The 12,466-nt window shown below is 35.7% G+C and overlaps 1 protein-coding gene across 1 annotated transcript; it reads left to right on the forward strand.

The window, feature by feature from the left end:
• The first annotated feature begins 664 nt into the window (after positions 1-664).
• LOC138858268 (uncharacterized) lies at positions 665-12,156 on the forward strand. Its single transcript, XM_070112773.1, has 5 exons — positions 665-1,454; positions 6,004-6,282; positions 8,747-9,025; positions 11,481-11,759; positions 11,933-12,156. The coding sequence occupies exons 1-5, from the start codon at positions 665-667 to the stop codon at positions 12,154-12,156; spliced, it is 1,851 nt and encodes a 616-aa protein (XP_069968874.1).
• The last annotated feature ends 310 nt before the right edge of the window (positions 12,157-12,466 follow it).

Here is a 12,466-nt window from a genome sequence, read left to right on the forward strand (position 1 = left end):
GCAAGACGTTTCCAATGCTATTACAATCTTGATACCCAAATTAGGCCAAATTGTGCATGAAGAAGTTTCTGTTGTGTTGTCTGCACTTGTAGATTTGAGTGATCTTTTGAAAAAGTTGAAACAAATCTATTTACCAACGGTTGAACTTCGTGATGTAGTCTTCTCTTGTATAACAGAAATGCTCCAGGGCAAGGTCGCTTGCCAGTTTGACGAGTCTACTGGAGATGAAGACGAAGATGCTGAGGAGAGTGAATAGGATGAGGCTATCGGAGAGTGTGCTGCCAATATACTTGGTTATTTATGATCCTTCGAGCCGGAACGGAACAAACAACGAAAGCAAGGCGAAATCAGGCACACAATATACAAGTAAAAGCTTTCAGTTAATTTTCTTATTAGCTGTTTTTATTCTATCATTCTTTGAAAATCATCTGCCAGCTGAGGTAGTACGGAGAATATTGGTGCAATTCACATAACGTTTTGCAAATAATTATATGCAAAAAGTAGAAATTGCGATACATTTCTTTGTATTACGTGTGAGTTCGGTTATAAGTGCGTCTAAAAAAACGAAGGAACATAAAGCAGTTGGTGCAAAGCCAAATAAGCAAATAATTGGCAACTCGGAATAAGAGTCTTCGGGAACAAAACGAAATTTTTGGAATCCAAAATGCAGCAAATAATCCAAATTATTACAAATTTTCTTTCTTCGGCTAACGGTGTAATCAAAAAGGCCACCGCTGATTTACAGGAGGCCTACAAGCGTTCTGAGACTGTACCAGCTCTTTGCGAAATTGCCGTCTCGACAATGAAGCCACAGGTGCGTCAATATTCTGTTGCACTACTTAAGAAGCATTTTGCGAAACTGCGTCAATGGAACAAAGTGCCGGTTGAGCAACAGCAAATTATTAAGCAGGGTATGCTTTATGCCCTCATGCAGGAGCAGCAAAAGTCTGGGCGTAAAGCAATTGCTCAATTTGTTGGTGTTTTGGTGCGTCGCGAAGCCAAAGAGTTTGACTCATGGATGACCGAAGTGCTAAAGTTCACCTACAGCTACTGCTCTTCTACCGATCCTAAGCAAAGCGAGCTAGGTTCGTCTTCATTTCCTATTTTGGCTGATGCGGCCTCTGATCAATTTTTGCAGCACATGGAATCGGTTTCATATTGGAATGGAATGTTCACTGCTGCAGTGGTGACCACCGAAGCAACTGGCAACATGGCTACACCTGTTATTTTCAACATTCTAATTAATATGACTTCTTTGGTGCCGTTCACATTGGGCCACAGAACAGCCGAACAAAAGTTGCAGAAGTCCATACCGTTAATTGGAAATCCCTTCAAGCATTTGCTGGGCAGACTGAGGTCGACCAATTCAGATGGCATTCAGTTGGCAGATTTAAATGCTAAATTGCTGAACAATCACATAAAAATGTTGTCGAAGTTGTTCTTGGAGGCAGCAAGTAATGCCCTATTTGATAGCGCTATGCGCATAAAAGTCGCGGCTTACGTTGGCTGGGTCGTTCGCTTAAAGAAAAAACTGATTTTCAAACGAAAGTTGATCGAGCCCATAATTTGAATTTTTTTTCAATTTGATGGCAACTGAACCCGAAAACGAAGACGATGATGAAGAATAATTTTTGGGTGAAGACAACACGAATCCGATGACAAGGGCTACTTAAACAATGGACCTTGCACTGAGCGTGCCACCAGAGAAATTGACTCCGCCATTATTGCACCTTTTGGAGCCCGCCTTGCAGAATCAGGACCCACTTCCACGTTCTGTTGCCTACTTAGGCATGGCCGCCACAACCGAAGGATGCTCGGAGGCTACTTGCAACAAATATCTCGAAACCATGCGCCGGAACATCTTTCGGTTTGAGCACCCGCCTTCCCTAAATTCATTTCGTTTTTATCAATTGATTTTACTAGCGGTGAGTGAAATCGAAATTAATTTCGAACTTGGTTATTATGGTGGTATGGCTAAATGACCACTCATTCCCCATCATCATAAGACACTGTCACACCACATTTACCACATCAATTCACATCCACATCACCACGCCTACCGCCCATACATTCCACATCACTACACCATGCACCAACACGCACACATATACAACATTGCCACGATCACACTACCATAAAGCCATCAATCAATAGATATATAAGGGACTACAAAAGCATCCCATACGCTTCTTTTTAGCATCGATTCGCTTACGAGAGAACATCTTTCGGTTCGAGCACCCGCTTTCCCAAAATTACTTCGTTTTTACCGACTGATTTTACTAGCGGTGGGTGAAATCAAAATTAATTTCGTACTTGGTTATTTATGGTCCTTCGAGTCCTAGTGAACGGAACTATTTAAACATAAAAGAAAAAATAATAATAATTAAATAACGTGAACAAAAACTAACAGCGTGAACAAAAAATAATGTGACAAAAACTGAACAAATAGTGAAATATAACCGGTTCATTTATTAGAAAACAAATAAAAAAAAACCCGTGGAGTGACAAAAACTGAACAAAAAAAAACCAAAAAGGTACAGTGACAGTTCTTGGAAAAAAAGTGCAGTGTAATATAAAGAAATATACAAATATATATATATATATGTTATTTGTGTACATAAAGAAAATAAATGTACGTATATATAAGTATATACATACATATGCCAAAAGCGAATTTGAGAGTTGAGTGACCGAACATATGTTCGAACACATAAACACACATATATAACATAAAAGAGGAAAAGCGGATAAACATATTAAATGTCCCAAAAAACAAAAACATTAAATTAAAACATACTTAAACACAAAAATAAACGAGCGCGAAACCAAAAAACAAAAAATCGAAACGCGGCGCGAATCCCAAAAATATACATAAAAACCAAAACATTAATAATCAAATATCATAGGTGGCAACACTTCAAGCTCTTAAGCTGCAATTCTTTTAGCTATGTACATTTGTGTTTTTATTTTAAAAAATTCTCGAAGTTTAACTAATTTTTATTACCGTGTTAATACAAATTTTTAGGGATTAAACTCTCAGTTTCATGATAAGTATTTTATGTTCTGTTTTTTGCGGTATTAAAAAGTTTAAACTTTCCAATTTTTGGTGCCGAGTCAGCCTTTCTTTCATTTTGTTTTATTTTATTATATTTTCTCACTTTGTTTATCTTATCTACTTCTTTATTCACAGCTGTGTTGCGTTTAGCTTTTTATTTGTTACAGTGCTTCTAAAACTGCTCGCTATATTGCTTCTTCAAATAGTCTTGGTTTTAAACTTTGTTAAAAAAAAATTGTTCTTAATTGAATTTATTATTATTAATATTTTATTAACACACTAATTTATTATTAATCTATTAAATTTTGTTCTACCTACTCTTTAATTTGATCTTCATTCTTGTGGTTTATTATGTCTTGTAACTTCCCCAATTGTAACATTAAAGGCGAGCCAGATCGCTACGTTTCATGCTGGCTTTGTGATGGGCTTGCCCATATTAAATGTGCTGGACTGACTGGTAGAATCTTAGATTCTATTATCGACTGTAAGGGATTGCGTTGGTCCTGTTTAAATTGTAGATCTATTGAAATCGATCTATTTAAAGTTTATAGGGAGACACGCAATGGCTTTAACGAAATCGGTCGTGATCTTGTAACCCTCACTGAAAAATTTAGGCACTATGAAAAATTGTTCAAATCTTTTAAGTGCCTGAATGATTCTCACGAATCCTCTAAACCTGCTCCTAAGCGTAAACGTCCTTCCGATGAAGTAACACTTAGTTCTTCTGTTCAGAAAAGAACGTCTCCTCCCAATGACCTAATAAATCTCTCTTCTCCTTGCCCTCAAGGTGATAAGCCGTCAACTTCCAAAGAGCTCAATTCCCCAAAAGCTCTATCTAATAGTAATAAGTGTCTCACAATTCCAGAGGCTCCCGCTATTAACTTAGTAGCATCAGTTAATAACTTAATAGTTATTCCACCTAAAAAGTCTATATTTATTTCGAGACTTGCCAAAGATACCTTGGTGGAGGACATTAAATCTTACATTTCGTCACGTTTAAAAATCGATGATATCAATATACGTAAATTTAACTTCAATTATGATAGAAGTATATCATCGTTTAAAATAGACGTATCTCTTGAAACATTCAAAAAGATCTTAGATAGTTCATTCTGGCCACCTGGGACTTTTGTACGCGAATTTAAGCCTAAACTTAGAAGTCAAATTGAGGAAAACATTGCTAAATTAGCAAAAGCAACCACCGATATAAAAAACTGATTGGTAAAAATTCGCTAAGCATTTATTATCAAAATGTTAAAGGTCTTAATACAAAATTTACCGACTTGTATTTAAACAGTTCCAATTTTAATTTCAATATTATATAATTGGATTTACAGAAACATTTTAAAAACCTCACATATTTGATAATGAGATTTAAAACAGCAAATTTCAAGTTTTTAGATGTGATCGACTGAACAGAATCGGTGGAGGTGTTCTATTTGCCGTGCATTCCTCTATCCCATCTGAAAATATTCTTGTTCCAGGGACCGACTCATTTGAATTTAAATGTATTAGAGTATACGTTAATAGTTGCTTTATTTATTTAACCCTATCTTATATACCACCCCATTCCGACTTATCTGTATACATGCAGCATGCTTCTTTAATAAATAGTGCTACCTCGATGGCAAATAATGCAGATTCAATAATTGTATTAGGTGATTTCAATTTACCGTGTGCTTCGTGGAAACCATTCGATGACTATATCGTGCCGATTTGCAATCGGTCATGTTTTAATGAGTTTTTCGAAAAAATGTCCGAGTTGGGTTTGAACCAAATTAATTTGATTCCGAATAAATTTGGTAAATGCTTAGATTTAGTATACGTTGATACCTCCGCAAAGTGTTCCGTTATTCAGAGTAATCCTCTTGTTCTACCAGAGGACTCATATCATCCTGCTTTGGAAATATCTGTCGAAATCTCAGGCATTGTACGGGATAATAATCATCAAACTTCGTGCTTCTGTAGTCGGTTTAACTTTGCAAAAGCTAATTTAAAAAAATTAAATATAGAACTTTCTACAATAACATGGCCTAATTATAATGGTGACATTGAATTGAGTGTCTCTCATTTTAATAATATTATTATGAAATTATTTGAAAAGTATGTTCCAATAGTAATTGTTAACAAAAACAAAAGTATAAGTCCGTGATTTTCGAAAGAGTTATATAAATTGAAAAACAGAAAAATCGAGCCTTTAAACATTTTAAAAAAACCGGTTCACTTGTCGACTATTCTAAATATTCGCTATTGCGTCGACAATATTTTTTTGACCTAAATACGGGCGCGAGATTAACAACAAAATATATATGCAGCAGCAAAAACACAGGGAGAGAGATGCACAACAGGCATCGTAAAAGCTGGCGATAAGGCAAAAAGAGAAAACTACAAAATCCTCAAAAAAAACACACACATCTATTCTCCCCAAAACCCCCTTGAGGTGAGACAAAGAAAGTGTATCGTTTTAATTTTTTTTATTAATTATATATGTATGTTGTAAATCCTGTATACTGTTAACGTTAACGGAAAATTCCTAAAAATTGATATATAAAAAAAATAAAAAATCCGGTGAATATACTTATATACATATGTACTTATATAATACTATATTTACATATATATGTGTATATATGTATTTTATATTAACAAACTATTGATTGCCTTAACTTATGCGCTTACATTTATATATATTATATATGCACACAACAACCACAAAAGAAAAAATAAAAGTTCAAGTATTTATTTGCAACGAATTTCCGGCAGTACCCCTTAGGCTTAATAAAGCAATTAGCAGAACTGCGTAACAACAATTCAGCTAAAGGCACAATAACAATTAAAGCTAGAATCTACAGTAAAAAGACAAACTACATACATATACATTCAATCGGCAAACAATACGTAAATTGCATTTATCGATAAATCTTATAAATAAACATTCACTTTAAAAGAGGAGGCCATTTTAGCAATTAAGAAATTTGCCGAGTATACCGGAGTCGCTTTCATCCCTTACTTGGAGAAATCCTATCAAAATGTTTATAAGATGATCGATCATCCACAGGAAGACATACGTAAAGTGCCAATTGACGCATTGAAATTGTTAATTGTGGCTCTATACAAACTACAAGATTTGCAAGACGTTTCCAATGCTATTACAATTTGGATCCCCAAATTGTGTCAAATTGTACATGATGCCGAAGAAGTTCCTGTTGTGTTGTCTGCACTTGAAGGTTTGGGTGATCTTTTGAAAACGATCGGTTGAACTTCGTGATTTTGTCTTCTCTTGTATAATGGACGTGCTCCAGGGCAAGGTCGCTTACCAATTTGACGAGGAGCGAATACGATAAGGCTATCGTAGAGGGTGCTGGCAATATACTTGGTTATTTATGGTTTTCAACATTGTAACTGGTATGACTTATTTGGTGCCGTTCACACTGGGTCACAACACAGCTGAACAAACGTTGCAGAAGTCCATACCGTTAATTGTAAATCCCTTCAAGCATTTGCTGTGCAGACTGAGGTCGACCAATTCGTTTATGTTTTTGATATTCTCGAGAGTATGGCAGATTTAAATGCTAAATTGCTGAACAATCACATAAAAATGTTGTTGGAGTTCTGCTTGGAGGCAGGAAGTAATGCCCTATTTGATAGCGCTATGCGCATAAAAGTTGCGGCTTACGTTGGCTGGTTCGTTCGCCTTAAGAAAAAACTGATTTTCAAACGAAAGTTGATCGAGCCCATAATTTGAATTGTTTTTCAATTTGATGGCAACTGAACCCGAAAACGAAGACGATGATGAAGAATACTTTTTGGGTGAAGACAACACGAATCCGATGACAAGGGCTACTCAAACAATGGACCTTGCACTGAGCGTGCCACCAGAGAAATTGACTCCGCCATTATTGCACCTTTTGGAGCCCGCCTTGCAGGGTCAGGACCCACTTCCACGTTCTGTTGCCTACTTAGGCATGGCCGCTATAGCCGAAGGATGCTCGGAGGCTACTTGCAACAAATATCTCGAAACCATGCGCCGGAACATCTTTCGGTTTGAGCACCCGCCTTCCCTAAATTCATTTCGTTTTTATCAATTGATTTTACTAGCGGTGAGTGAAATCGAAATTAATTTCGAACTTGGTTATTATGGTGGTATGGCTAAATGACCACTCATTCCCCATCATCATAAGACACTGTCACACCACATTTACCACATCAATTCACATCCACATCACCACGCCTACCGCCCATACATTCCACATCACTACACCATGCTCCAACACGCACACATATACAACATCGCCACGATCACACTACCATAAAGCCATCAATCAATAGATATATAAGGGACTACAAAACGATCCCATACGCTTCTTTTTAGCATCGATTCGCTTACGAGAGAACATCTTTCGGTTCGAGCACCCGCTTTCCCAAAATTACTTCGTTTTTACCGACTGATTTTACTAGCGGTGAGTGAAATCAAAATTAATTTCGTACTTGGTTATTTATGGTCCTTCGAGTCCTAGTGAACGGAACTATTTAAACATAAAAGAAAAAATAATAATAATTAAATAACGTGAACAAAAACTAACAGCTTGAACAAAAAATAATGTGCCAAAAACTGAACAAATAGTGAAAAATAACAGGTTCATTTATTGGAAAACAAATAAAAAAAAACCCGTGGAGTGACAAAAAGTGAACAAAAAAAAAACCAAAAAGGTACAGTGACAGTTATTGGAAAAAAAAGTGCAGTGTAATATAAATAAATATACAAATATATATATATATATATGTTATTTGTGTACATAAAGAAAATAAATGTACGTATATATAAGTATATACATACATATATACATACATATGCCAAAAGCGAATTTGAGAGTTGAGTGACCGAACATATGTTCGAACACATAAACATACATACATAACATAAAAGTGGAAAAGCGGATAAACTTATTAAATGTCCCAAAAAACAAAAACATTAAATTAAAACATACTTAAACACAAAAATAAACGAGCGCGAAACCAAAAAACAAAAAATCGAAACGCGGCGCGAATCCCAAAAATATACATAAAAACCAAAACATTAATAATCAAATACGGGCGCGAGATTAACAACAAAATATATATGCAGCAGCAAAAACACACACAAAAAAAACACACACATCTATTCTCCCTAAAACCCCCTTGAGGCGAGACAAAGAAAGTGTATCGTTTTAATTTTTTTTATTAATTATATATGTATGTTGTAAATCCTGTATACTGTTAACGTTAACGGAAAATTCCTAAAAATTGATATATAAAAAAAATAACAAATCCGGTGAATATACTTATATACATATGTACTTATATAATACTATATTTACATATATATGTGTATATATGTATTTTATATTAACAAACTATTGATTGCCTTAACTTATGCGCTTACATTTATATATATTATATATGCACACAACAACCACAAAAGAAAAAATAAAAGTTCAAGTATTTATTTGCAACGAATTTCCGGCAGTACCCCTTAGGCTTAATAAAGCAATTAGCAGAACTGCGTAACAACAATTCAGCTAAAGGCACAATAACAATTAAAGCTAGAATCTACAGTAAAAAGACAAACTACATACATATACATTCAATCGGCAAACAATACGTAAATTGCATTTATCGATAAATCTTATAAATAAACATTCACTTTAAAAGAGGAGGCCATTTTAGCAATTAAGAAATTTGCCGAGTATACCGGAGTCGCTTTCATCCCTTACTTGGAGAAATCCTATCAAAATGTTTATAAGATGATCGATCATCCACAGGAAGACATACGTAAAGTGCCAATTGACGCATTGAAATTGTTAATTGTGGCTCTATACAAACTACAAGATTTGCAAGACGTTTCCAATGCTATTACAATTTGGATCCCCAAATTGTGTCAAATTGTACATGATGCCGAAGAAGTTCCTGTTGTGTTGTCTGCACTTGAAGGTTTGGGTGATCTTTTGAAAACGATCGGTTGAACTTCGTGATTTTGTCTTCTCTTGTATAATGGACGTGCTCCAGGGCAAGGTCGCTTACCAATTTGACGAGGAGCGAATACGATAAGGCTATCGTAGAGGGTGCTGGCAATATACTTGGTTATTTATGGTTTTCAACATTGTAACTGGTATGACTTATTTGGTGCCGTTCACACTGGGTCACAACACAGCTGAACAAACGTTGCAGAAGTCCATACCGTTAATTGTAAATCCCTTCAAGCATTTGCTGTGCAGACTGAGGTCGACCAATTCGTTTATGTTTTTGATATTCTCGAGAGTATGGCAGATTTAAATGCTAAATTGCTGAACAATCACATAAAAATGTTGTTGGAGTTCTGCTTGGAGGCAGGAAGTAATGCCCTATTTGATAGCGCTATGCGCATAAAAGTTGCGGCTTACGTTGGCTGGTTCGTTCGCCTTAAGAAAAAACTGATTTTCAAACGAAAGTTGATCGAGCCCATAATTTGAATTGTTTTTCAATTTGATGGCAACTGAACCCGAAAACGAAGACGATGATGAAGAATACTTTTTGGGTGAAGACAACACGAATCCGATGACAAGGGCTACTCAAACAATGGACCTTGCACTGAGCGTGCCACCAGAGAAATTGACTCCGCCATTATTGCACCTTTTGGAGCCCGCCTTGCAGGGTCAGGACCCACTTCCACGTTCTGTTGCCTACTTAGGCATGGCCGCTATAGCCGAAGGATGCTCGGAGGCTACTTGCAACAAATATCTCGAAACCATGCGCCGGAACATCTTTCGGTTTGAGCACCCGCCTTCCCTAAATTCATTTCGTTTTTATCAATTGATTTTACTAGCGGTGAGTGAAATCGAAATTAATTTCGAACTTGGTTATTATGGTGGTATGGCTAAATGACCACTCATTCCCCATCATCATAAGACACTGTCACACCACATTTACCACATCAATTCACATCCACATCACCACGCCTACCGCCCATACATTCCACATCACTACACCATGCTCCAACACGCACACATATACAACATCGCCACGATCACACTACCATAAAGCCATCAATCAATAGATATATAAGGGACTACAAAACGATCCCATACGCTTCTTTTTAGCATCGATTCGCTTACGAGAGAACATCTTTCGGTTCGAGCACCCGCTTTCCCAAAATTACTTCGTTTTTACCGACTGATTTTACTAGCGGTGAGTGAAATCAAAATTAATTTCGTACTTGGTTATTTATGGTCCTTCGAGTCCTAGTGAACGGAACTATTTAAACATAAAAGAAAAAATAATAATAATTAAATAACGTGAACAAAAACTAACAGCTTGAACAAAAAATAATGTGCCAAAAACTGAACAAATAGTGAAAAATAACAGGTTCATTTATTGGAAAACAAATAAAAAAAAACCCGTGGAGTGACAAAAAGTGAACAAAAAAAAAACCAAAAAGGTACAGTGACAGTTATTGGAAAAAAAAAGTGCAGTGTAATATAAAGAAATATACAAATATATATATATATATATATGTTATTTGTGTACATAAAGAAAATAAATGTACGTATATATAAGTATATACATACATATGCCAAAAGCGAATTTGAGAGTTGAGTGACCGAACATATGTTCGAACACATAAACACACATATATAACATAAAAGAGGAAAAGCGGATAAACATATTAAATGTCCCAAAAAACAAAAACATAAAATGAAAACATACTTAAACACAAAAATAAACGGGCGCGAAACCAAAAAACAAAAAATCGAAACGCGGCGCGAATCCCAAAAATATACATAAAAACCAAAACATTAATAATCAAATACGGGCGCGAGATTAACAACAAAATATATATGCAGCAGCAAAAACACACACAAAAAAAACACACACATCTATTCTCCCTAAAACCCCCTTGAGGCGAGACAAAGAAAGTGTATCGTTTTAATTTTTTTTATTAATTATATATGTATGTTGTAAATCCTGTATACTGTTAACGTTAACGGAAAATTCCTAAAAATTGATATATAAAAAAAATAACAAATCCGGTGAATATACTTATATACATATGTACTTATATAATACTATATTTACATATATATGTGTATATATGTATTTTATATTAACAAACTATTGATTGCCTTAACTTATGCGCTTACATTTATATATATTATATATGCACACAACAACCACAAAAAAAAAAATAAAAGTTGAAGTATTTATTTGCAACGAATTTCCGGCAGTACCCCTCAGGCTTAATAAAGCAATTAGCAGAACTGCGTAACAACAATTCAGCTAAAGGCACAATAACAATTAAAGCTAGAATCTACAGTAAAAAGACAAACTGCATACATATACATTCAATCGGCAAACAATACGTAAATTGCATTTATCGATAAATCTTATAAATAAACATTCACTTTAAAAGAGGAGGCCACTTTAGCAATTAAGAAATTTGCCGAGTATACCGGAGTCGCTTTCATCCCTTACTTGGCGAAATCTTATCAAAATGTTTATAAGATGATCGATCATCCACAGGAAATCATACGTAAAGTGCCAATTGACGCATTGAAATTGTTAATTGTGGCTCTATACAAACTAAAAGATTTGCAAGACGTTTCCAATGCTATTACAATTTGGATCCCCAAATTGTGTCAAATTGTACATGATGACGAAGAAGTTCCTGTTGTGTTGTCTGCATTTGAAGGTTTGGGTGATCTTTTGAAAACGATCGGTTGTCGTAGAGGGTGCTGGCTTGGTTATTTATGGTTTTCAACATTGTAACTGGTATGACTTATTTGGTGCCGTTCACATTGGGTCACAACACAGCTGAATAAACGCTGCAGAAGTCCATACCGTTAATTGTTAAATTTTTTCAAGCATTTGCTTTGCAGCCTGAGGTCGATCAATTTGTTCATGCTTTTGATATTCTCGAGAGTATGGCAGATTTGAATGCTAAATTGCTGAACAATCACATAAAAATGTTGTTGGAGTTCTGCTTGGAGGCAGGAAGTAATGCCCTATTTGATAGCGATGTGCGCATTAAAGCCGTGGCTTACGTTGGCTGGTTGGTGCGCCTTAAGAAAAAATTTATTATCAAATAAAAGTTGATCGAGCCCATAATTCGAGTTGTTTTCAATTTGATGGCAACTGAACCCCAAAACGAAGACGATGAAGAAGAATACTTTTTGGGTGAAGACAACTCGAATCCGATGACAACGGCTATTCAAACAATGGATCTGCTTGCACTGAGAGTGTCACCAAAGAAATCAATTCTGCCATTATTGCAACTTTTTTTGCCCGTGTTGCAGGGTCAGGACCCACTGCCACATTGTGTTTCCTACTTAGGCATGGCCGCTATAGCCGAAGGATGCTCGGAGGCTACTTGCAACAAATATCTCGAAACCATGCAAC

Source organism: Bactrocera oleae, chromosome Y (assembly GCF_042242935.1).
Source record: "Bactrocera oleae isolate idBacOlea1 chromosome Y, idBacOlea1, whole genome shotgun sequence".
Classification (NCBI taxonomy): Eukaryota; Metazoa; Arthropoda; class Insecta; order Diptera; family Tephritidae; genus Bactrocera; species Bactrocera oleae.

Excerpts from the sequence above, each read along its gene's own strand:
- LOC138858268 (XM_070112773.1), top strand. The coding sequence starts at position 665 with ATGCAGCAAATAATCCAAATTATTACAAATTTTCTTTCTTCGGCTAAC. Across the intron at positions 6,283-8,746 it reads TGTGTTGTCTGCACTTGAAG|AGGAGGCCATTTTAGCAATT; the intron begins GTTTGGGTGATC and ends TCACTTTAAAAG. Across the intron at positions 11,760-11,932 it reads TGTGTTGTCTGCATTTGAAG|CATTTGCTTTGCAGCCTGAG; the intron begins GTTTGGGTGATC and ends AATTTTTTCAAG.